We start from the raw sequence: 27,598 nt of genomic DNA, 5'->3' as shown, positions 1-27,598 counted from the left end.
CACCATTCATTAGTTGCAGGCTGCAGTGCAGCTGCTTGCCAGGCAGTCATCAAGGCTGTGACTAACCCAGCCGGCAGCTACACGCAGGGGACTGGAGCACAGGGCCTGATTCAGACCCGGTCGCAAGCACTGTGCGCTCGCAACCGGGTCGATGGTGGGCCAGTGCGCATGCGCACGACGGAGCCGGCTCCATCGTGCGCATGCGTGAGACCCGGATAGCGACGGGCACTCCGTCGCTCCGGGTCTCGCAACAAAGTGGGCATGCTGTCGATGTTGAGTGACAGCACGCCCCTTTTTCGATGTGAACGCCTCCATTTGGGGGCGGCCCCACTGACATCACTCGTGATGTCAGTGGAAGAGATTTCGGCTCTGTTAGAGCCGAAATCTCTCTGGGGCTTGCGGCAACGAGACCCTACCACAAGGGTCTTGTCACAAGCCCAATGGTCGCGATGGTCTTGACCATCGCGACCATCTTCCTGGCCGCTCGCTAAAGCTGTGGGTGGTCACCCACAGCTATGCAAGCGGCCAGGAGGCCGTTCTAATAAAAAAAAAAAAAAGACCGGCCCTGATTCAGAGCGACCGGCTCTGAATCAGGCCCACAGTGCACTGACAGACTCAGCACTGCAGCGCACTACTGGGCAATAAATCCCAGTAGTCTCTGCAGAGGGGTCAGAGGAGCATGTGCTGAACTCTGATTTAATGAGCTCATCAAATGCTCCTCTGACCCATGAAGATCAGAAGCAGCCTCATAGGAGTGATTCATTGTGAGGCTGTGACTGCTGCTCAGCCGGCTGCCTGGGGATGCTGTTGTTTCTGGTGAATACACTGTGTGGGCACTACAGTGTGGCATAATGTGTGGGGGCACTACAGTGTGTCATAATGTTAATACATGTCTCATTTACCCACAAATGACCACCATTGCAAGGGTTACTGGGTGGCTCACCATTACCTCTCTGACTGCTCTATGCTCACCACTATCTTCCTGACCCCTCCATACTCACCACTACCTATGTGCACTACCCCCTGACCCCCCCCTTACTAAACACTATCTCTCTGCACTACCTCCCTGACACCTCCATACCAAACACTATCTCTCCATACTCACCACTACCTATTTGTACTATTCCCTTGACCCCTCCTTACCAAACAATATCTCTCTGCTCTTTGTATTATCCAACTGGCCCCTCCATACCAAATACTGCACTGCCTACACGACCCCCCCCATGCCCACCACAACTGACCCCTGCCTCATAACCTACTGCCATGCAGTAGTAGATTACTGACCTCTCCTACTAATAGACATTTTATATATATATATATATATATATATATATATATATATATATATAAGAGAGTTTTATATTATTCTATTTGTAGTATATAAAAGGGTAATAAATTATGCCAATACTTTTTCACATTATGGTTGGCCACATCCCCTCCGGGGACTAACCACACCCCTTTGTCGGCCTCTATTATCGCGTTCCCCTATCATGCAACGCAATAATAGAGGCCGACAAAGGGGTGTGGTTAGTCCCCTGATAGTATCATGCTCCAGTCCGCCACTGATCACCAGTGTCATACTCCACTGCTTTTCTGCGTCTGGATCACCAGTGTCATACTCCAGTGCTTTCCTGCGTCTGGATCACCAGTATCTTACTGCAGTGCTTTCCTGCGTCTGGATCACCAGTGTCATACTCCAGTGCTTTCCTGTGTCTGGATCACCAGTATCTTACTCCAGTGCTTTCCTGCGTCTGGCTCACCAGTGTCATACTCCAGTGCTTTTCTGCGTCTGGATCACCAGTATCATACTAGAGTGCTTTCCTGGTACAAACCTGCATACTAAACTCTAGTATACCTTCAGTATAACTACAGAAGTAACACCACTGTCTCCTCTTGTCTTTAGTCACCCAGTCTCCTTGCTAGTCACTGGGTACCTGACCAAAGGGCTGCGACCTGCCTGCTGGGTGCAGCGAAGCCCAAATCCTAATTGGAGGGGTCACTGGTGAAAACTATCCAGTAGGTTAGACTCCATGCCTTTGGTCAGGTCTCACCAACACTCGGTCCTAGCTGATGAGGAGGACTTACATTCATCCTCTTCGTTTGTTGCTTTCTCCACTATCTGCTAACTTGACTTCCAATCTTCCAGCTGAGGATTCCCAGAGACAAATCGTGAGAGGGATTGTTTAGCTAGTTGAAGGAGGTGGGAGCCCTTATTAAAATAGCCAAGACAACAGTCATTATATTTAAGGTCTACAATTTAACTGGGTTTTGGGCCAAATCATCTAAAAGATAATTTCTTCGGGACAGAAGGAAAATAGGACAAAGATGATCTTAAACTTGCTTTGTATGTCTAAATAAAATTTGCCATTATGGGCCTGATTCAGTGGATGTAGTGTCGATGCCACATGCTAACAACCTAGTTTCAGTCTAGGGATGGCCATCGACCATCGATGATTCATAATCATCAATGGTTTATGGCTGATGTTGAATGCTTTTCCATCAATGGGGGAGAACCAGATTGTTTCCCTCCATCGATGTCTAAGCATAACCACATTTTTTTTTTACAAGGTGCCGACACAATGAGCATAGCTCCGCCTCTGCAAAGCCCCGCCCCCAGGTAGAGCCAGACAGGGCTGGGGAAGGGGGCGTGGCCTAATTGTGGGAGATGTGGCCACACCCCCTTAGGATTAAAAATGTTAAAAAAAATGTTTGCAGGGGGCGCTGTGAGCCCCTCAGCCTGATGCAAAGCCAGGGTGGGGGTGCCCACAGGCATAGAAGACTGCTGCGGCTGATGTGCAGCAGCCGCGAGCAGTCTCCCACTGCAGCCCTGCAGACAGCAGTGTGTGCTGGGCTGCTGTGAGGTAAGAGGGAGGGGGCATTCAGATAGACATTCTGCACCTCCATAGGGCTGGTGCAGTGTTTGATGGTGAGACAGATGTGCGGCCTATAGTGCGTCTTAACGTGCACAGCAGCAGATTAGTGGCGAAGCCAGTGGGCATCTCTGTACAAATACCAATAGGCTGCAGCATTAGCATATAGATACAGTCATGCTGAGGCAAAAGACACAGTAATGGCTGCAATAGTGACCACCCCTGAATCAGGCCCCATATCTGTAGAGTTCTGCACTTTCACCTGTCCGCTACATATTACATTTATTCAAAGTTTCTAGTGAGCTCCAAGTACGAGATACAAGTGGTGTGAGATACAAGCGGTACCAGATACAAGCGGTACCAGATACAAGCGGTACCAGATACAAACGGTACCAGATACAAGCGGACCCCTTCATTACACTGGGCCTCATTCAGAGATTTACACTAATGCAATCACAACTGCGATCACTTATGGATCTTAATTGGGAAAATATGCTAATGCCTTCTACAGCTTACCCGAGCATAGGGAAGCCCACTGCTGCCTTCTCCTATCCGTGCGTCAACGTTCATCACTGCAAACATTGGGAACATCGATGCAGATAGTGTATCCACGCAGATTCTGAAAAGTCTGACCTGCCTCAAACACGGCATCTATCCTGACACGCTGAGAGCTCTCATGCTGCAAAGGAGATCCCAATGGCTAATTTATGCATGCCCATGAAACGGCATTTAAACGGTCCCAACACGCCTGCGTTTGCCTAACCACCCCCCCGTTACCTCCCCCTAATGTTGGCTACTTGTCACACCCTTTGCGAGTGAATTCTCTGTGAGAGCGTAATCACAAACCAATCGCTGTGCGTGCACTGTATGGGTTTCAAGCATGTGCAATGTCTGTAAGCATCGGCGTTGCGTAAATCTCTGTATCAGCCCCATAGTATGTACTATTTTATATACAACTTATACTGCACAAAACTCTGCAGATTTGGCAATATGTGCACTATGTGATTGTAAACAAGTTGTTGGATTTAAAATCATATTCGCTGAACAGATGTCTCACTAGGGTAGCTATGTGCTAACAATGACACAGTACTTTGTTATTGGCTTTATATCTATAGACACGTACACGGTTGTTAAATAATAACTACATTTGTGACATTAATCTAACTGAAATAGCTCTGCCAGATGGAATGACTTAATAATTAAAAATAAATAAAAATATCAGATTTCATATTATAACACCTATGACATGCGGAACGTACGGTACCTAGAAGGTTGCTAAGCAACCATTGGCCCTTATGTTTTACCTCAGGATTGTAACCCTGGAAACATTTGTACTGATATACACAAGATCTATTTATCAAGCAGAAAACAACTGATTTATTTTATGTAACAAATAATGTGGTGAAATCCTTGTGGTTCTTGCCATTTAGATTTTTCAAGTTATAATTTACCCCTAGTTCTGTGAACTTGGAGGCCGAGTCAGCCCCGGCATTCTCAGTAACTTGAGGGCTACTCAGAGGGCAGATTGTCGCCATGCTGATCTGATGCTGCATCTTCAGATGCAGCAGTGGATCAGAGAAGCCGGTAGTGAACATCTTTTTACATAAGATGCATCCTGCAGCATTAGAAATTTTCCCTCAGTCGCAGTGTCCAAAGTTGCAGGCTCTTGGTACGCAAATAAGATCTGGCCTACTGTCTACTCTAATTCCTTTTGTTTTTTACATCATTTCCTATTACCTGATAGGTCAGCCATTTTCATTTTGTTACTTAGGGTGGTGACATCTTTTACAGTATCTGGGGGTATATTTACTAAGGTTCGATTTGGTATTCAATTTTATGAATATCATCGACTGAAATCGAACTGCAAAATCCCTTAGCAAATCCGTCATTTACTAATATTCTATTTTGCATTCGATTTTCAAAACGAATTCGACTTTGGTTGATTTTAAGAATGGATTTTGTGTTCAGTTTATGAATCCCTTCCAAAATCGAACCTCAAATCCCCATTAAAATAAAATGCAAAATCGAACGCAACTTCCTCATTACTTCCTCTTGGGCCAAATCTATCACATTAACTCTATATGAGCTGTGCTGAGGGACCCAAGAATGGCAGAAATAAATAACAAAATATAGCAGCAATAAATTGCATAGACAAATACAGTACTAATATTGCAATACTTGTTTAATCAGATAGATAGTTCATATATAAAAACACCGATGTTGAAGTTTCAAGAGAAAAACACATAAAAAGTTACAATTTATAAAACATTAAAATAAAAACAATGTTGCAATATGAAGCATCAGAGTTCTGAATTAAAAGATCCTTCCTTATATGCATATAATAATTTCATAGAGAACGTTCACTAGAGTAACATGCAACTGCAGTATGTATAATTGATATATCAAAGAGAGCGGCCAAGGTAATCCTGAGGAAATGCGGATGTACACAGGAAATGTATGAAATGGAATCCTGAAGTCTTATATTCCAAAATGATAAGGGAATAAAATCTATCACATGCACACTAACAGGGGTATTCAATATGGGTGCGATAACATCGTTTTTTGCGTTAATATCGCACTTTTTAACTTTTTTGCGTTAATATCACTGGTTTTAGTTTTACACCCTATTCAATTTCAAACACTTATCGCAGTTTTGAAAAGTCTTTGATAAAAAACGGTGATAACTTTTCACCATTGAATAGGTGTCGAAAAAAAAGTGCAGAATTGGGGTTTAGGGGTGCAGGCTTAAAAAAATAGCCTGCACCCCTGAGATTGACATTTAAAAAAGAATTGTGTCAAAAAAAGTTTTAAAAAAAATAGGGACACCCCAAAAAATTAATTAAAAAATTGGGGTGCAAAAAAAAAATGGAAAAAAATTGTTTAACAATAGGGAAATAGGTTCAGGGCTATTCTGCAAGTATGCGGCAGATGCTTTCTAGAATAGAATTATAGCGGCAGGTGCACAAATGCAGAATTTTAAAAAACTGACTTTAGGGACTTAAAAATATGCTAGTACCCATTTTCATGTACCCCAAATTTGATGGGACCACTTAAAAAAACACCTGCTGCGGCTATTTAAATCCCCGACTTTCAATTAAAGGCTAAAATGGGGGTACCCATAGTGTTCCCCCATGTTTTTACAACTTTAGGGGGGTCTTACAATTATTTTAAGGAAAAATTCGTAACTTTACGCAAATCCAACTTCGGAGTTTCCCGTTTTCGTTAATTTTATTTTGAATACGGGGATAAGCGGGAGCGCGCACCATACCTTTAAGCAGAAAAAAACTCAGATATGAAACGTTAACTTCGCCAGGGAAGTTAACGTTTCATATTGAATACCCCTCTTAATAACTAGAAAACACTTGTGCACACTCTAGAAAAGTGAAAGTGATTTATAATTTCTTCATAAATATAATATGCTCATCTTAAATAATATATATATATATATATATATATATATATATACACACACACACACGTGTGTGTGTGTGTGTGTGTGTGTATATATATATATATATATATTTATTTTATTTTTATTTGCCTGGCTATGTCGGCTGAATCCCACTATGGTGGGGGGGACCTTTGCTATGGGGCCCCCAAAGAGCTAGTTATGCCTGTTACCGCAGGTAGGTGCACAGCATTGCACAGCCTTAAGCAGCCATTATTCCTACAGCCAGACTGCCCCACATGCTTTTGGGAACTTTTAAAGGCAGCACAATCAATTTCCAGTCAATCGAATGGTGTTTAGAAGCTCAAATCAACTGTCTCTCATTATTCTATTCATTTGGGGATTTGAAGTTAAATTTTGAGTTCGTTTTACGTTCAATTTGCAAATCGAATGTTAGTAAATGAAGGGATCCTATATTCGACTATGTGAAAACATCGATGTTTTGCCTATATTCGATTTTGAGTGAAATTCTATTTTCTCTTCAATTTGACATTCGATTTTTGGCTCTAGTAAATCGAATGGAAATTGAACCAAACTTGAATGACAAATCGAACAGAGACCCTGATTCAGAGCCGGTCGCTCTGACAGAGTGCTCACTCTGAATCAGGGCCGGTCTTTTTTTTTTAGAACGGCCATCGCGACCATCGGGCTTGCGACAAGACCCTTGTGGTAGGGTCTCGTTGCCGCAAGCCCCAGAGAGCTTTCGGCTCAAACAGAGCCGAAAGCTCTCCCACTGACATCACTTGTGATGTCAGTGGGGCCGCCCCCAGACGGTAAGTGTTCTCATGGGAATGCCTCCGTCTGGGCAGCCACCCCCCCGGCCCGTCCACCAAAGGGGGCGTGCTGTCACTCAACATCGACAGCACGCCCCCTTTGGTGCAAGACCCGGAGCGACGGCTTGCCCGTCGCTATCCGGGTCTCACGCATGCGCACGACGGAGCCGGCTCCGTCGTGCGCATGCGCTCTGGGCCGCCATCAACCCGGTTGCGAGCGCTCAGTGCTCGCGACCGGGTCTGAATCAGGCCCAGAATCCAAAATCGAACTTTTGTATATATATCCCCAGGGGAGAGAGGAGTTTGAGCCTGCATCTGACATTAGACGGTGTAGAAACTGATGGACAAATATGGTAACCCTACTGTAGTGTCACTGTTCTCTCAGTTTTATGATTCACTGCTTGATAAATATATGACGTACAATAAGTATTAGTGAAGTATCGCAGTCATTATTGAGCAAACTGCACAATGTTTGTTATATTTATCCCATAGTTGGAAACTTTCTACAGCTACTATTACTGCACTGAGAGTTCCCATGCATGTTGCTACCATTGGAAACAGCAGATTTAACCCCCTGGGTTTTCACATCTGTCAGATCTATTAGATTTGTGCGAGTCTTCCGAATTTTAGTCCAAGCGGTATATTTATTGTTTACTAAAGTGAGAGTTTTAAGAAATGGAGATGTTGCTCATAGCAACCAATCAGTTTCTACTTAACATTTCAGTAGCACCTTCTAGAAGATAATAGCTAAAATCTGATTGGTTGCTATGGCCAACATCTACACTTCTAAAAACTCTAACTTTAGTAAAGTTACTCCAAAGTTTGACTCCATAAATCCTAAATTTGAGTGTAAAGGGGACGATGTGTAAACGTGAGGAATAGTAAGTACCTGTTACTCTATGACATTGGCGGATCTGTGTGTGTGCTGTGCATGCTGGGTTTGTTATACAAGCTGCATGCATTGCATAGTTGATAAAAGTGCATCTGGTTGGACTTCTGGTGGGTGGGACATTCCAAATGGTCGCTTTTAGTACTGTTTCAATATATACTCTTCTATTTACAGCTATCTGCTGCAGGTAATAAACAACAAACTATCTACAAATGCCAGGCTTGAGAACAGGAATGACTTGTGACTACAGCCATGATATCGATGAGTGTCTATGGCTGGCAGTATTATCCGTGGAATCCCACCCTATTAATAAGGGTTATCAGAATGCCCTTTACCAGGTTACATACAGTATTACTTTTATAATGAACCTCATAACTAAGGACCTCATTCAGAGTCTCTAGCTAGTGCATTCTCGCTCGCTGGGAGCGATAATCGCACATCTGTACATGCGTATAATTCGCAGTGCACGTGCGCAAGTCATTCGTTGCGATCTGATTATGGTAGCTCGCAAGCCACTTTCAGGTTGCTGCTTTGAGTGACAGATAGCGCCATTTGTGGGTGATAACAGGGGAAGGTGCTTGTGAACGAGGGAGTGGTTGTGCGAACGCCAGCATGCCCAACCGTCAGAACGGCATTTAATGGGTGTGCATAATTAGCAAAGTAGCATCATTGCACACGTGACTTGGCTTTTTTTAGCCTAAACTGCTCGCAGTGCTTGGGTTAGGTTAGGTCAACCCCAAGCGCTGCGAGCAGCTCCGATGGCCCTCGATGTTCACAATTAATCAGACTCTTCCCGGAGATGACGTGTGCTGCGAGTGACAGGTGGGAGGTTTTATAGTCCAGCGTACACTAACTGCCGTCGCTCACTAAGACATAGAGGGCGTCCTTACAGCCCCGGCCCCCTTTTGCAAGCGAGCAGCTCTGAATGAGGTCCTAAATACACTGAGTGTCCACATTATTATGACCACTAGGTTAGTACTTTGTTGGGCCACCTTTTGCTTGATTTTTTCTAGGCATGGATTCTACTAGCTGTCGGTGTGTTTTGAGGGGAAAATTGGCCCAAATGTGATGAATTGCATCTTCCCATTCCTGAAGGTTGGATGGTAGCAGGTAGCTTACTGGTGTCTCCATATCCCTAGCCTAACATATGCATGAAGTAATTGAAAACGTGATTCGTCAGACCACATGACTCATTTCCAAACATTTACTGTCTGACTGCTGTGTTGTTGAGCAAACTGGAGGTGTTTCGCCCTGTTTGCAGCAGATAGCACTGGTGTACGGTCAGGTTTGCTGCTTCTGTAGCCCATAGTGTTCCATGAGAATTGATCCCTGATTCAGATTATTTGTAATTTGATGCAAAGTTGCCAGTCTGTGATACTGAACAAGTCTTCCCACTCTCCATTCCGCTTGAGCATCCAGTAGCCATTTACGACCACAGGACTTGCACGCAGACCCAGTTTTTTGTCTGCTGGTCCAGTCTGTGTACACTGTAACGACTGCCACACTCCATCATTTCACCAGTGCAGCCGTTTGGCTAATGCTCTCACCACTGCTGCGAGCGCCAACAATCGTTCCACGTTCAAAGTCCATCAGATCGCATCAATTTCCCATTATTTCATGAGTCTCTGCATGCCTTCTCCTTTGTGTTCTTACATAGATTCAGACATCCTACGTCAGCATTATCTGCAGAATAACTACTTTGCATAAAGCCTCCTGGGGGTTATAATAATTTGGCTACTCTGTATATCTCTGCTGATCCCCCACAGGGAATGCCCTGTACTATACTGCATTGGGGGGGCCTGATCTTTCTGCTACATTGTGTTTCAACCTACCTGGCTTGGCTTCTATAAGGCCCTTCTTCCACTCCACATACCTGCAATACACCCTACTCATATCTTAGTATGAATATCTCAGTGGAAACCATTATCCTGATTTAAGACCTTGCCTATCTCTCTATTGAGCCGTAGAACTCCTTACTTCCACTTTAGTGCAAAATATAAACCACCGAGGAGGCACAAGGCCATATAACTGAGGATGCTGTGGCTTCTTTGTCGCCTATATTTTTGTTATCCTCAATTTATAAAGTGCCAACATTGAACACATTGAAGATCTTGCTTATATTGGGTACAAAGGCTTAATACCTGATCACGTGACTGACATCCTACTGTGCATCTCCTAAGATCTACAGTAGCCTGCATTTGTTCAATTTAACCTCTCATCCACCTAACAGGTCAGGACAACATCTGTAGATCATCTAGACAACAATCTCTTAATAAATATATTCTTGTAGTAATGATATTTCGTGCAAAAAAGTGAAATAGTTGACAGATTGGTGATTTCTATCATCTCTACTCACCAAGTGAATGGTTCTGTCCCGTCACATCAGTCAGATGGGCAGTGACTGTGGCCTTTGGGGTGCTGTTGGGTAGGCTGCCGTCAGAAGATAGGTATATATAGAATGACTCTGCAAGGCTGGGTTTATCAAAGCTGACCTAAGTGAAGATGGAGTAACAATGAAAAATAGGTAACTCGTGTAAATCACGATATCTCCATTTGTATACTATTGTGACATAGTTAAAAAGCAGTAATATTATTTTAGCCAGAAACCCTGTTCAACTGATTTGTTAAGTAAGAAGCAGGTTACCTTTAACCATACACTCTGTTCCAGAAAGCCATTACACGGGAACCAAGAAGACAACTGGGTACCTGATACCCCACTGAAAGGCAGGCAGTCCTACAAGCAAAATACAAGATCTGTCTATGAGGATGCTCTTTCTCCAATATCATATAATTTCCAATATTTAAAATATAATTCCTAGTGACACTTTCCTACTGAGCAGATCAGCTAAGTACTGTACATCATGTGCAGTATAGTCTACAACAGTGTTTCCCAACCCCAGTCCTCGGGAACCAGAGGTGTAACTGGGGTATTTGGAGCCCAGGGCAAATTTAAAAAAGGAGCCCCTCTCCCCCTATGTGCGTGCGCCCAAAATGGGCATGGCCACTGAAAAAGGGGGCGTGTCAACATGACACACACCCCTTTCTCGTCACTCTGGGACATTCCTTTCCATTTCATATGCACCTTAATGCAGTGCCCCTTATACAGTCCCCCTATGCAGTGCCCCCAGCAGTGGCCCCCCTTATGCAGGCACCCAGTAGTGCCCCTTACACAGTACCCCTAGTATGCAATGCCCCGAGTAATGGTCCCCCTTATGCAGGCCCCCATTAGTGCTCCTTATACAGTACCCCAGTGCACCCAGTAGTGATCCCCCTTATGTAGCCAGGCCCCCATTAGTGCCCCTTACACAGTGTCCCCCCCAGTAGTGGTCCCCCTTATGCAGGCCCCCATTAGTGTTCAGTACCCCAGTAGTGATCCCCCTTATGCAGCCAGGCCCCCATTATTGCCCCTTACACAGTGCCCCTCCAGTAGTGGTCTCCTTATGCAGGCCCCCAGTAGTTATCACACACAGACATACACACACAAAACAGAAAAAACAGGCTTACCTGAATCCACGCTCCCGTCATTGCTTGTGCGTCTCCATCCTCCCGCTTGCTTTCGCTCTGCATTATGGGAGAGACATCATGACGTCTCTCCTATCACCCACTGCAGGAGCCGGAAGGCGGAGCTCACGAGTTAGCTCCAGCCTGGCTCTAGCAGTGGGCGCTGCAGTCAATGAGAGTCTGACTCTCATTGGCTGCTAACACACACACATCGCCGCCGGGTAGTACCGGCGCCGGCGGCGATGTGTGTGTAAATGTGTAGTGCGACCACACTCACTGCGGTCTGCACTACACTGGCTGATTAGGGCGGGCCTGTACTGTGCCCCCCGGCGGCCCTGCCCTAGTTACGCCACTGTCGGGGACCCCTAACAATGCAAGTTTTACACATCTCCTAGTTGGTGCACAGGTGTACTCATTACTGGGTGACACATTTTTAAATAGCCACAGGTGGAGCCAATTATTTCAATTGTGATACTGAGGAGATCTGTAAAACATGCACTGTTGTGGTCACTGAGGACTGGAGTTGGGAAACACAGGTCTACTCAATGGTGGGAAACTGGTGGCCTATGGGCCACATCTGTCTCTCACATTGGTCATATGTTGGCCTCTGTATTAGAAAACTCTCCCCTTGTGGCCCTTGCCCTGATTCACAGCCGTACGCTCTGACAGAGCGCTTGCTCTGAATCAGGGCCGGGCTATTTTTTTTTTTGAACGGCCTCCTGCCCGCTCGCATAGCTGTGGGTGACCACCCACAGCTATAGCGAGCGGGCAAGAAGATGGCCGCGAACATCGGGCTTGCGACGAGACGCTTGTGGTAGGGTCTCATTGTCGCAAGCCCAGAGTGCTTTCATCTCAAACAGAGCCGAAAGCACTCCCACTGACATCACTTGTGATGTTAGTGGGGCCGGCCCCAGATGGAAGGCGTTCCCATGGGAATGCCTCCGTCTGGGCATCCACGCCCCCGGCATGCCCACCAAAGGGGGCGTTCTGTCTCTCACCATCGACAGCACGCCCCCTATGGTACGAGGCCCGGAGCGACGGCTTGCCCGCCGCTATCCGGGTCTCGCGCATGCGCACTGGGCCATCGACCCACTTGAGAGCGCTCAGCGCTCGCGAGCGGGTCTGAATCAGGCCCTCTGTTCCTATAACTCTGTTGTCAACGGATGAATGCTATGTATAGACATCCTGGGGCTGATACGGAGTAAGGAGCAAAGCAAAAAGAAAAGAAAAGCAAGTACTTTGCACCTGGAACAAACCACTTTGCAATGCAAGGGGTGCAAATACATTTATTTTTTGCATGCAAGGTAAATACTGGCTTCTTTTGCATGTAGCCCAGAAATGCTGGAGTCTGGATAGCTTTATTTTTACACTGCAATTTAGATCTGAGTTTGGACATGCCCCTCCCACACCTAAATCTCTAATTTTACAATACCCCCAACTGCAGTCATGGTTTTGCCCAGGTACAAAGTTACAGTACTTTATGAGGTCTTTTGTCATGGTGCTCAGATATCATGATGTTGGCTGATGTTTCCCAGCAGATACAGGCCCTCATTCAGAGGCGCTCGCAAAATGTGAGCGGTCGCTCTGAATGTTGGCGGCCGCTTGTGTTTTGAAGTGCGGCCGCCTGGTCGCTAGCTAAGCTGTGGGTTACCACCCACAGCTTTAGCGACCGACCAGATTGATGGTCGCGATTGTCAAAGTTGGGTCTCGGCAACCACAAGCCCCAGGGAGCTTCCTGCTCTGATCGAGCAGGAAGCTCTCTCACTGACATCACTGCTGATGTCAGTGCAGCCGCCCACAAAACGGCATGCGTTCCTTAAGGAACGCCTCCGTTTGTGAAACCACCCCCCCTCCCCGCCTACTAAACGTGGCGAGCTGTCAATCAACATCGACAGCCGCCCTGTTGGTAGCGAGCCCCGGAGCGAAAGAATTTCTCTCTCGCTCCGGGGCTTGCGCACGCGCAGTGCAGCTGCTGCGCATGCGCAGGGCCTAAACATCGACTCGCTTGCGAGCGGGTCTGAATAAGGTCCACAGTGTTTGGCCCTCTTGTGGGCCCAAAAGCAACTACTGAGGCACTTGGACATGTTGGCAACCAGTCAGACTGGCTTCAGTACATTCATATCCCCTTCAAAATATGTTTGCTGGGTTTGGTTCTAAAGACTTGGGCCTGATTCAGATCCTCACACAATGCCGATATTTACTCAGTTTGAGCGATTGTTAGCTCATACTGCCCACACCCAGCAATTGTTTTGCAATCACGCACACAGGACGGGATGCACTAAAGCAAGAAATCCAGTCGGGTTTGACCGCATTTGTCATATGCACCAAGCCCCGGAATGCGATGCATCTGAAGATGGCGTTGCCCCATAGGCTTATGGGCTTCTCTTCGCAGAGTGCTGTGAAGTATATGGAAACCCGCTATTTCTGTGACTGCTTAGACTTACTCAGAAGGCTGATGGCCACTGGATCTGCGTTCGATGTTTCCAGTTTTGTACGTGACCGCTGGATGTGAGATACTTGATCCGTGAGATATCGCAGTTGCGATGGCTTTTGCGTCCATCTCTGAATCCGGCTCACTGTTTTGATTTTTAAATCGTCCTCTTTAATAAATTTAACAGGCTTTGGCTGATGTTATGAGATACCAAAAACCAAAACTAAGCAACCACCATGCATTGCCGACCAGCAGCTAGAGGAAGGGCAGGGAAATGTTGTAAGTCAATGATTGCCTCTCACTTCTATACAAGTTCAACTTAATCAATGTGCTGTGAAGCCACTTTACAATGTAGTGTCGACAAATGCTGCAAACATGAAAACCTTGTGACAAAAACTAGGAGCTGTCACATATACGATACATGTGGTGATAAACGTTCCGCCACACTGTATCCAACAGTTTTTCAAAGTGCAGCATTAGCAGCTTAAAATAACTTTCTGTGGTTTCCAGTGGAAATAAGTTGTTTGTTGTCAGACGAGTGTCATGAACCTTTTTGACCAATTTCTCCGTGAAGACACGCAGCGGAAAACCATGTTTGTCACATTTCAGCACTTACATCTACCAGCATCCCAGCTATAGACTTGTGCTTTGCCAGATAGAACACTTTAGATTTGCTGAAATCATCACTGTGATGTTAGAAATATTTTGGGAGGAATTCTGTTATTATTTTTATTATTATTATTATTATCAATCATAATATAAACTCTAATAAAAGTCAAATCATTTTCTCACTTGCTTTGACGAACAGGTGAACATAATTTAGGCTATAGAGGTGTATCAAAAGACTGGGCATTACACAAACAACATGTTGGATGGTGCTATAGATAGCAATAGCAACAGCACCGTGGGTAACCTTGACAAATGAATCAGAATATTGAAACACATTCAATTCCAATACCTTCATTTCTGTACCGAGTCGGAAAACTTTGCAACTGCGGCAGCTTCAAATATATTGTGGTGAGAGGGGTTGTCTCTCACCTGACTTGCCCACATTCTGGTGGAATCTGCTCCCTCCAAGGAAGACTGGAGTGAAACCTGTGCATTCTGCATTAGCAGTGGAGGTGTGGAATTCCAGGTTTTCACATTTACACAGACCCAGCTGGAATAATCACTGGAGCACAGGAAGGGTTTAAAACTCTCACACACCTGATGTTTCTTGCTCTAAACAGGCCAGGCGAGAGGCCAGGGGTGGTGGTTAGCAGTAGGGTCATACTTGCCTACTTTTGAAAAAGAATTTCAGGGAGATTATGAAAGCAGCACCTATGATCGCGTGTTACAGTGGGCGTTTACTGATAAATCTGAGACGCGTGTCCTAAACCTGACTTACATCCAAATGTAAACCAGCCCAAAAGCAGTTAGTAAGATCTGTTTGTTGATGAAAACACACTAATACTTTTCAGAAATTCATAGGGATCATTGTGCCTTATAATAACCAATGCAAGGAAATGACACTAATGATCCCATTTGAATGTATATATCTCTGTTTTTTAATATAACAGATTCATAATGGGAGTAAGGATGAAATGAGGGAGATTTGTAGACTCTTCAGGGAGACAGGGAGATTGCTACTATTTCAGGGAGTCTCCCTGACAATGAGGGAGAGTTGGCAAGTATGAGTAGGGTCCACAGACATCAGCACAAGGAGTGCTGGGACATTTATGTTTATTTGCTTATCTTCTGTTATGTGCCTGTGTGTATCCAGGCCTATGCTCACGTCCGCTACCATGAAAAAACACAGCTTTACCAAGTACCTGCTTGTCCGGAGTCCTCATTTCAAAACCCCCTGTCACATTATATATATATATATATATATATATATATATATATTTTATTATTTTATTTTATTTTTTATGTTAGCTGTACATCTTTATAGATTTATGTATTAAAAAAATAAAAACACATTTTGTATAAAATGATTTACCCCACTACTTATGGATGTTCCAATTTTTATGTCTTACTTTGCAGCTTGCTATGTAGCTTTTACAGGTGTCTGCATTGCATGTGAGGCAGATTTGTTATAAAATGTAAATCTGTGTCTGGGTGGAGTGTCTTTCTAAAGCTGGGTACACAATACACGATTTGTTGTGCAATCATGATACCTGCGACCAGCCTGCACGACCATCGTGTAGTACGTACACACAATTCATCGTTTGATGAATTGTGTGCTTGCATCTTCCCATTTGATGTGCTGCACCACAGATTGGACGATGCGATGTAGGATGCGGTGCATTAGCATGCTCCGCACATGATATATCGCATCATCGTACGGCGAACTGTGCAGCGTATATGCTGACATAATATATCGGTGTATCGTATCGGACGGGCAGTAGATCGTCTGATCTTTTAAGTGTGTACTAAGCTTTACTGCTTTCATCACTGGGCTCTATAAGCTGGTCTCAATCAAACAACTACTGTATCTAATTACTGTATGCCTTGCTCTAGTGCCTGGAGATAGTGGACCTGACTGTTGAAGTCTGCACTATTGAGCAATTTGTTGCTACAGCGCATTCACAAAAAGTCAGACGCCCAGAGACCGCTGTTGTGAATGGAGAGCCTTGTAATAAAGCTGGCAGCAGTCATGGGCGTGTCTGGGAGGTAGCTTGAAGTGAACGCAAAAAAAAGGTCGTCTCATGGGCGTGTTATGGGAGTGTCAGGGGCGTGTTATGGGAGTGTCAGGAGCGCTGTCACACGCAGAGCTGCAGCTAAGGAGATTAGAGAAAGTTCAGAAGGAGACACTGTGTCAGCCATAGGGCGTCCTAAGTGTCAATGATCATCGTGATGGTGCGCTGATGATGGAGTGTTTTGGTTCAGTGACGGATTTCCATTGTTTACGGATGTTGAAATTGGGCATCTCAGGGCTTGCCATCCCTGGGACTCGCAATTACACAAGGGGGAGGCTGAGACTAGCATTTGCATATTATTGCAACAGCGAATCTGAAAAAAGTTGCATTTGTGCCCACCTCTACCTATGGTCAGCCACTGGGCCTGATTCTGAGTCAGAAGCAAGTAGATATGTGGATAAATCTTGTGTAAGACATTGGTGACTGCACATGCTCTGTCAGTCTAGTCAGCGTTTGGAGGTTACAAAAACGGAGGCGTGTCTGACCATTTAAATACCGTTTCATGGGCGTGAATAAATTAGCCATTGTCATCTCCTTACTAGCATGAGAGTTCTCTGTGTGTCAGGAGAGCTGCAGTGTTTGTGGCTGGTCAGACTTGACTTACATGCTGCGTGACTGCCCGATGTGCGTAGATGGTACCGATGCTGCACGTTTTCGGACAGATATGAGAACGCAGCAGTGGGCACCCCTATGCTCGGCTGTGCTTACACTGCACAGGTACGATAAGGCAGCAGTGGGCACCCCTATGCTCGGCTGTGCTTACACTGCACAGGTACGATAAGGCAGCAGTGGGCACCCCTATGCTCGGCTGTGCTTACACTGCACAGGTACGATAAGGCAGCAGTGGGCGTCCCTATGTTCGGCTGTGCTTTGGAAGGAATTCGCATATTTTAGCAATTGTGATCCATAAGAGACTGAATCAGGCCCCAAGGTGGCTAGTGCATACCAACTGATCCATCCATTAATGAAGCACACCGTATAGTGGCTCTAGAAGTAAAAGGAGCGAAAAAAGGAGTCTATTAAATGACAAATCAGACAATCACCTTTTGCACAGGTTCTCCAATCAGTGCAGAAACTGGACATCTCTGAGGGTCTTCATGTGATGCAACAGCCTGACTAGCCCATTGGTCATTGTATTCCTGGGAGGCTTCCCCTCCACAGATAGCAGAAAACCCAATGATGTCATCTGGAAAATCACCGTCATCCTCCTCACTGGGAACAGAGCAGAGACTGGGCTCTCCTGCCAATACAAGAGACTCCAAGTAATTAAAGTAGTCAAACTACCTTTCAGAGCGTTCTGCTGAAACGCCAAATACGCACCCTGGCAGATGTAGTGTTCTTCCAGTTGACACTTTTGAGAGCAGCCATCCCCATTATGCAGTGCGCCATCATCACATTCCTCTCCCAGCTCTCTGCAGTGACAAAACGTATTAACTATTTCCATTGTCTGTAGATACAGTAACTGGAGACCTCTCAGAACAAAGTGAATGACAGTTAGTAGTTTACATTATTTTCCACATTGCAGTAGAGTATGCTTTTCCTATTCAACTTATTTTTATTCCATAACTAGCCGATGATAAGAAGATCTGAGGACACGGATTCATTTTCCTGCTCTCTCATGGTATATATTTCAACTTCTCAGTTTCTCAGCAGCACCAACTATTTAATATTTTGCAGAGAGCTGAGACAAGGTAAAATAACTAACAGTTGCATGCCGAGGTCTTCTGTGTATGGAGGGGGAAGTGATAGCTGAGACTGCTATCTTTTCAAACTGAATTGATACATCAGCTGGAATCTCCAGCTCACAAGTGGATAGGCTAGAAACAACTTTATGTGTGCCTAGTCTCTATTCAAATGTAGCAAATCCAGCAGCCCGTTTTAGCATGTAGCACACAAATACTGGGCAGCTAAATTTTAACACTGCAATTTAGGGCCTGATTCAGAGACGGAATCCGGGTCGATTTTGGTCGCAAGCAGCTGATGTTTTCAATCTGTGCCTGCTTCCAAATCGCATTGCGCATGAGTCCCGATGGTATCCGCCGGGGCATGCAAAAAGCATTTGGACGCGTTCCTGGGTGGTAACAGGGGACGGCTAGCTAGTTGCACTGGCACCGGCGGCCATGTTCTGACGGGGATTCAGGGCAAACTATGGGGCTGCTCTAATATCTGGCGGTGTGACTTTTTAGGCGAAGCAGCCGGTGGGCAACTCTGTATGAATCACATCGGCTGCGACATTAGCATAAAGATGTAGTCTTGAAGTGTAAACAGACTCTGAATCATGTCCTTAGTGCTGAGCTAGGATGTGACCCCCTCACTCAGTGCGTGCATTTGGCTCTTGAGTAAATACAAATGACAGATACATCAACTGAGGACAAATGATGCTTCTGTGACAAAAATTAGCTGAAAAATAGGTTTAATCCTTATTCTGACTTACTCATTAACTTCTCCATCTCCGCAGAAAGGGGCCCCGTGTACATGAGTTAGAGGAGGAGAAGACTCTCCTACTGCTGCTCCGGCCACCACCTGCACATGGTATTGGTACTTCTGGCCCAGTGTCACTTCCCTGGACAGATGAGACAAAGGTGTGTATGTTACCAGAAATATTCATTAGCAAAATGGCACAAAAGTCAACTGTATCGAGGAAATCCAATACTGCACAAACATAGAGTTATGACTGCTTCCTCCTGAGTGATTTATTTCAGAATTGCTGGAAAGTACAAACCGTCACCAGTGGTATATATTACATTTTTTCCTTTATTCCACCATCAAAATTATAATTACTTTCATCATAATTTTATCTTTAGGGTGTACTTCTCCCACCCAAACTACATTTTACATAACTCTTTCCTATAAAAAAGAATGCTTGTGAAGAGTAAGACCTGCGAAGAGTAGACATTTAAAGGTAGGACCTGTGAAGAGAAGACCTGTGAAGAGAAGACCTGTGAAGAGAAGACCTGTGAAGAAGACTTGTGAGTAGAAGATCTGCGAGTAGAAAACCTGTGAGTAGAAGACCTGTGAAGAGAAGACCTGTGAAGAGAAGACATTTCAAGTGAAGACATGTGAGGAGAAGACCTGTGAAGAGAAGACTAGCAAGGAGAAGACCTGGAAGAGAAGGTCAGCAAGGAGAAGACCTGTTAGGAAAAGACCTGTTAGGAAAAGATCTGTTAGGACAAGACCTGTCAGGAGAAGACCTGTGAGGAGAGGACCTGTGAGGAGGAGACCGGTGAGGAGAAGACCTGTGAAGAGAAGATCTGCGAAAAGACGACCTGTGAAGAGAAGACTGGTGAGGAGAAGACCTTTAAAGGGAAGACCTGTGAAGAGAAGATCTGCAAAAAGAAGACTTGTGCCCAAATCAGACACAAACAATGGCATTGGCACCAAACTTTCGGTCACTACTGCTGTCAATGTTGCAAGTGGTAACCTCCAGTTGACTTCTTTAGAAGGTTTGATCTCCTCCAGAGTGTGGAATCTAACATTGCTTACCCAAGAGCACAGACTGTCCCAAACAAAGGTGCCTCAGAGCCTGGCAGCTCGGCATTCAGTGCACAACAGCAGGATCGTTTGTGCCAGACGCATTGGTCATGAGCAGACTCACTGACCCGGGACAAAAGCCCATTGCTTTGATGCCTGCAGCCACAGATCTGGGAGAACAAAAGTGACTGAACCTGCTGGCAGGAGTGCTTATTGCTATCTGCATTTTAGCGGGAAAGTGGGCACGGTGCACACGTGGCCGCTGTCCAGCCCAATATGATTATTATAAATACCTTATGTTTTTATCTGTGGCCCGGACAAATCAATATGTAGCTAGACTGAGGTGTACATTGGTGGTGTATGGTTTTCTCTTTCTGGAGGGCCAACCAATCTACCAGGCCATACAGCAGTTGTATCGTCTGCTCTGGCAATAATAGTACCTTGTGTACATGACCCATGTTGCTCCATATAAAAGAATTTGCATTCCAGTATAAAGGACCCCAAGAAGAGACGTAACACTAAGCTTAAACTGACAGCTAAAGTAAAAACAGTCATTTTCAATGTATTAAATACTGTACAGTCATGACACCATATCATATGGAATTGTCCTCATTTTTAGCGCCAGGTTAAAGAAACTTGTCCCTGGAGATTTCTGTCCCTGACAATGCCGGGGGCCTGATGGATGCTATTACACATCGATCATCTAAGTTGCCTTCAGGTTGCTCAGGATGACCGATGTTTCCATGCAGCTGAAGCCAGTGAAGCTGCTTACTAGGAGCTATTGTATTCAGCACACCCAGAATATGAGGCCGACGCCCACCCATTTACTGGGATGCTGCCTAACACCGCCCCCGCTCCGCTCAAAAATAGCCGCAGGCTGTCTGGGCACTGCGAGCAAGCTCACAGAAGGAGATCTGCACATGTGCAGCACAGATCCTGCTCATGTGCAGATCTTCTAACATTGGCGTTGTACGCACACCATCAGGTTTGCGTACACATCTGAACCAGGCCCAATACCACTTATCTTATTCTTTATGTTTGAAGAATATAAGTGTGTCATGTACTATCAAACAGCATCTAAAATAACATCACAATTCAATAAAATGAAATTATGGTCAAGGTCAGTAGACAAGTTAAAGGTGGGATAGGCTACATGCTTGGTCATACTACACCACTTCTTAAGTACATAAATGTAACTGCATAAAAACAAAATTGTCCAATTAATTAATTAGATTCTTAAAATGTTGGCAAATGTGGGGTATCTACTGTACAATTGGTATCAGGGCATCAGACCCAAAGTTGCCTCTGTTCCTCGTCAAAGTAAGTCTGGTATCAGGACCATGGAGCTCTTACTCTTAAATAAGGTTATTTGTAGTTAGTAATAATATTGAACTTTAGGGCGCTTATGTAATAGAGTTGCAGGAACTGGTGCGGTTCTGTCAGTAGATTTATATTCCAGGTTGGTTTTGCCTTTTAAATTTCTGCTGCTTTAAATGTACAGGCTAGATCGTGACAATCGCACCAGTTCCTGCACCTCGCAAGCTTTTACATAAGGGCTTGGGTAAGAGGTGGACGCTAACTCAGCCGTCTTTTTCCGCAGTGAGACTGCATCTTTATGCTAATGCTGCTGCCCATAGGATTCGTTCAGGAATGCGCACCGGCTGAGCCACTAATCCGCAGCTTTGCATATTAAGGTGCAACATTGGTCGCACCATCGAACATTGCACCAACTCTATGGAGGTGCAAAATGTCCGTCTGCACATGGAAAATAGCGCACTGACTGGGACATGCCCGCGCCTGGCTAGCCACTCTCCTGACTGCGCCCAAATTCCTTCTGTGGCTTTTAGCGGTAGCCGGACGCATTCGCAGATTGAAAAAATATTCCCCCTTCATCCAACACTGCGTCCACCTCTAAATCAGCACCTCTGTCTTGTGGTAAAATTATACTAAATCGAAGACAGGGCAGTCATCACAATTGTGTAGCACAGTATTTCTCTTTATACAAAAATATACTTTGTACCCTATAATGTTTATATTTGCGCAGACACATCCAAAAAATAAAGGGAAGGGATTAGAGTGTGCTGTGGCTAATTTAATGGTGTCAAGTTATAATGCAGGAAGTAAAATAATGCCGTACCTCGTAGTTACACTGCACACAAATCAGGTTATGGTTCTCGGCAGTTGATTTAAAGTCGCTGCCAATATTAAGGATATGTAAATACGCAGACATTTATTATGTAGAACAGGAATGCACCTACTGGTGTGTAACAGAGGGGGGAACAGGTGCGACAGTACCATCATTTTATGGCTGACATATAAGCATATGGGTCTCATTAAAGGAAATTCACAGATACAACACAACTTATAGGTCGCAATAAAAGACAAACGACATATAAAATACAAGTTGTTGAGACAAAGAAAATCATTTCAGTATTGCTACGCTGGTCTATGCTCATGAGCAGGGTATTAAAGCTCTAATTTCAACAGCACCTGTTTCCCAGGGAATAGACGTCGTAGAAGCGGTAAAACTGCAGAACAGGGAGTTATGCATCTCTATGTAAATCTGAATGAGTTTAGAGCACATTGCCTGGGTGGAGGTCACCAATTAACCAGCGCTGGTTTTCCTGCAGGGCACTTCAAGCTGTATGCCTACACTCTGTCCTTAGGAGGTAACTCCACAAACCACAAGTGTGCTTCCATGTGCAGACAGGTAGAGAATTGTGTGTTATGTGTTACATCACAGCCAGCCTACTCTTGTACTACTACCCTTTTAATGAAATAAGCTTTTAAGGAGGCGATGTATCAAAACTCTAAAGCCTACTTGTAGGCTTTCCGGCTGCAGCCTCAAGGAGAGCGCAACCAGGTCGGCACAGCAGGGGGCATGGCAGCAACATATGTGGGCAGTGTGGCAGCACGATCACGTCATCGTGGCCCCACCCCCCACTATAAAGTGTGGGGCAGGGCTACAATGGTGTAAAACGTGTCATCAGCCACCCCTCCCCGGACCACCCACTTGCGCTTGGGGGAGGGGGGGGCGGTGGGCATGTGAAGGCCGGCTCCGGGAAACTTGGCCACTTTTCTGGGCGGCTTGGAGCTACACACGGTTTTTGGGACCCTCCTGGCCATTCCGGGAGAGAAGGTAAGTATGTACGACAGCTGTAGAAATTGTCCATAACAACAGATTGGCTTCTAGCTATCATTTTATAGAGTGTGCTTGATGATGATTATAGCTATCATTTTATAGAGTGTGCTTTGTGCAACTTCCCTAGTTATTCTCTTTAGAAGGTATGAAAAACCGTTATCTTGCTCCTCAAACCCATGTGCCTTGGGGAGAATCTAGCACATTTGTACAACTCAAGTTGCACGTTGGCAAGGCTGGATTAAGATGTGTGGGGGCCCCTGGGCAACCAATTTGGGAATACTACTTGTGCTTTCACACCTTCCTCCCCCTGCACTGCCCCTCAGAAGCCCATCCTCTGGATCCGGAGTCCGGACCTCTCCTCCTTGCCATGTCCTCTGGCAGTGTTGCAATGTAATTGAATCTCGTCCAAGCCATGGACACACTGACGGCAGAATTGCAATCATGTTGGTCATATACTTCATATATAAACATAAATGTTTAATCCATATATAGTCAGGACTTATGCTCAAGAGTAGAGCCGAAGTATTGTGACATAGCACGAGAGAAAGAAGGTGCATTGGTATTTGTGACTCTCCAAACATCTGAGGGATCTGAGGAAGGTGGTGGTTGTCTGACTTCTGAATGTGATAGATGAGAGCTCTTCTAGTGAGGTTTCTATAATTACATTATAATCTCAAACACATATAAACGGAACATCTGGGACTTATGTCACAAAGACATACTGTACATGCCTGAAATACCTGAGAGCAGAACAGAAAAGGGATGTAGATACTAAATATCTGGTTGTTATGAAGAGAACAATGGAAAAATTCAAATCATCCCTTAGGGTCCAGACCAGAGCCGGATTAAGAGTCCATGATGCACTAGATAAGATAATAGTTTAGGGCCCCAGCTTATCTTCAACTATTAAAATAACAGCCTCTACATAAATAGAGAACCCTACTGTAATAAAAGCCAATACAATATATTAATAGCCCACTAACACCACACAACAGTAATACCCAACATTTAAAAAAAAGCCACCACTTAACATTAATACCCCCTTAACTAGGCCCCAAATAACATTAGTAACCCATCTCCATATTACATTAATATCCCACACACACCAGTGTCTGAGGTTAGGAGATCAGAAAGCATGGGAAGGGTAGAGGAGATCAAGTAAGAGGAGGTGGGTGGAGAGGAAGGGACAGGAGAGACGGGGAGGATCTGAGTGTAAAGAACTGTAGCAGCAAATGTGCCAAGCATTAGAGGACCTTCCGGAAGGGAACGTGGAGAACTGTTCTCCATTTTTTCAAGTAGGCCAAGAATCCTGATATTATTGTGCCTTGAGCTATTTTCAAAGGGGATGCGGCGAAAATGCAGACGAAGGGGATTTCCTGGCGGTCAGAATGCCAGCACCGGAATCACGACACCTGTCAGAGTCCCGGCGCCGGTATCCTGACCGCTAGGATCCCGAAAATAAGTAGAGAGATTAGAGGGAGGGTTAGCATTAGGCACTAGGGGGAGGATTAGGGTTAGGCACTAAGGGGGTAGAGTTAGATTTAGGGAGTGAGGAGGGGGAGGTTAGGTTTAGGCACTAAGGGGGGAGGTTAGGGTCAGGTACCAGGAAGGGAGGGAGGGTTAGTGTAAGGAGAGGGGGAGGGTTAAGATACCAGCCGACATAGTGTCTGTATTCTAACCCTGTCGGGGTGCAGGCGTTGTGATTCTGACCGCCGGGATCCCGAATGCTGACATCCCGTGCCCATCCCTTTTCAAAGTCATCGTTAATGTGACTCAAGTTCTCCAATTTTTTTGTCCTCCAGAACTCCTGTTTTACTGCCTCAGAATTGCATAAATGCAGTGCTCCACCTCTGCCACACGGGTCTGGACTTTAGAGATTATGGGGTCTACTTTCTAAGCCTTGGATGGAGATAAGGTGGACGGAGGTAAAGTACCAACCAACCAGGTCCTAACTGTCATTTTTCAAACACATTCTGTGACATAGCAGTTAGGAGCTGATTGGCTTGTATCTTATTTCCAATCACTTTATCTCCATCCATTGTGGCTTGTCAGCAGCAATTGCATACACCTAACTTAAGTGTTGATGTATCAAGCAGTGACGAGTGTGGAGAAGAGGACCGGTGGAGAAGTTGCCCATAACAACCACTCATCTTTGAAGTAGCATTTATCATGTACAATCTATAAAATAATAGGTAGGAGCTGATTGGTTGCTATGGGTCCATGTCTCCATGCTTATCACTGCTGGATACAAAAACCATTTGATGCATTTATTCGCCAGTATGCTGACTTGTATGCATCTCTGCAGATAGTCAACCTCTATCTGTATGCTGTCATCATAAGCGCGCGCTTGCACCAATCCCACCGAAAAATGCAGCTGAAAACAGGCGTATGTACATGTATGCACCACCCCGCATAGTCCATGATTCCATCAACATGCCCTCTGTGCACTTAGCCTATGCGAGAACACCCACACGCCCTCTGTGCACTTAGCCTATGCGAGAACACCCACACGCCCTCTGTGCATTTAGCCTATGTGAGAACACCCACACGCCCTCTGTGCACTTAGTCTATGCGAGAACACCCACACGCCCTCTGTGCACTTAGTCTATGCGAGAACACCCAGATGACCTACTCAGTCACAAAAGAAAATCCAACTGAAATGTGTATTTCTAATTTTTCTAATTATTTCTTGGGGCACCTAAGATGTAGGAAGACCTGAAGATCACTTTGTTGCTATTGCAATCACCCTAGACAACAGTGTGAGATTTTCCAAAGCCTTTTTCCACAGATAAAGGGTGAGTCTAAAATGAGATTTCATTGAATTAAAAAACAGTGCATACTATGGGCCTGATTCAGACCCATTCGCTAGATCTGGTCGCTTGCTCCCAGCGTATGCAAATTCAGCTAAGTGACTTCAAGACAGGTGATTGCACGGCAAGGCATAAGCATGCCCACTATGTCTTGGCGAGCGATCACTTTGTGTATGCAGACGCCCATTAGCGTATGGTGAGATGCCCACTAGCGCACGTCATCTCCAGGAAGTGTATTAAAACACTGGTACATCGAGGACCATCGGAAGCGATAGCAGCGCTTGTGGTTGCCTCTCCCCTACCGCAAGCACTGCGAGGATTTCAGTGTAAAAAAAAGGCTGGTGACGTGTACTATGACGCTACCTGTTAATTATGCACACCTCTGAAACGGCGTTAAAACACTCAGGCACGCCTGCGTTCGCACCTTCACACCCCCGTTTTCACCGGACTGCTACTGTTACCACCCACAAACGGCCTCTCCCGTCACTCAATGCATACGCATGCGCAGATTAGCGAACATCGGCAGCAGCGAGCGGACGCTTGCTAGTGATTGGGTCTGAATCAGGCCCTATATTCCTTTCCATTCTCCTGGGTACTAGAGATGAACAAAGACCAAGATCAGCTTCACCACACTTCGTTGAGCGCACAACCACCTTAGGACAATGCTGTGAGATTGTCCAATGCCTGTTTACCACTTCCAAAAGATGTTTAATGCATCACATTTGAAACCCTTTGATTATCATCAAATGGTGTACATTATAATATACTGTATATCCCACATACTGTATGCTTGGACACCTTCTTTAGAAGACCTTCCTAAGAAATCCCTACTTGAAATTAGAAGTGCCGAAACCACCTTCCTAACTTCGCACATAAAACCACAAGATGCGCTTGGAGAACGGACTTGTGTTCAACTATAAAACAGCCCCACTGAGGCTCAGAGTTGTTGTGTCTGGGCCTGATTCAGTACGGATCGCAACTGCGTTTGCTATAGCGATTACGCACGCAGTCTCACTGCGAAGACATGCTAATCCACTGTGATCGCTATGCCGTTGCAGCACTACATAAGGATGCCCCCCTTTACCTTACACACATCTGAAGTACTTAGCAAGACTGTGAAACCATCGGTAACATCGAGTACAATCGCAGCCTCACGCACACTTGTACAAGCTCTGACCATACTCAGGAATTGCTAACCTCAGTGCACGCAGTGAAAGCCCAAGCGCCGTATGGTATAGCATTGGCCAATTTATGGACGCCCCTGCAGCGGCGTTCAAATGCACCGGCACGCCTGCGTTTCACCGACCACCAGCCCCCCATCACCTCCCCCAAATGGCCCTCTGTTATCGGGGCAAGTGCGTCTGCCAGTGTGGTCTGGGCTTTGGCAATGGTGGCTAGGACCTTTGGCTGACCTGGTGTAATAAAAAGGGCTTCCTCCGCTCCTGGTACATTATCACATCTGGTTTCAGAGACTCTGCTCAAATAGTATTAGCATTTTTTTAGTCAGTCCAACGGTAATTTAGATTAATATGGAATGAGGATAACTAAGCAGCCTGCTATTTCCCAGGACTGATATTGCATG

The 27,598-nt window shown here is 45.3% G+C and overlaps 1 protein-coding gene across 2 annotated transcripts in view; it reads right to left on the bottom strand.

Annotated features, from left to right (window-relative positions):
- The window catches only part of PAPPA2 (pappalysin 2), a 303,379-nt gene that overhangs the window by 71,040 nt on the left and 204,741 nt on the right, over positions 1-27,598 (bottom strand). For both annotated transcript variants that reach the window (XM_088461902.1, XM_088461901.1), the window contains exons 9-13: positions 19,028-19,156; positions 17,914-18,005; positions 17,637-17,833; positions 10,625-10,714; positions 10,337-10,472 (exon numbers count right to left, since the gene is read on the bottom strand). In XM_088461902.1, the coding sequence (XP_088318028.1) occupies positions 10,337-10,472; positions 10,625-10,714; positions 17,637-17,833; positions 17,914-18,005; positions 19,028-19,156 (644 nt within the window). The remainder of the gene's footprint in view (positions 1-10,336; positions 10,473-10,624; positions 10,715-17,636; positions 17,834-17,913; positions 18,006-19,027; positions 19,157-27,598) is intronic.

Source organism: Taudactylus pleione, unplaced genomic scaffold (assembly GCF_031769625.1).
Source record: "Taudactylus pleione unplaced genomic scaffold, aTauple2 ptg001123l, whole genome shotgun sequence".
Classification (NCBI taxonomy): Eukaryota; Metazoa; Chordata; class Amphibia; order Anura; family Myobatrachidae; genus Taudactylus; species Taudactylus pleione.
The sequence above is the reverse complement of the archived record's forward strand: the minus strand, read 5'-3'. Positions and strand labels throughout refer to the sequence as shown.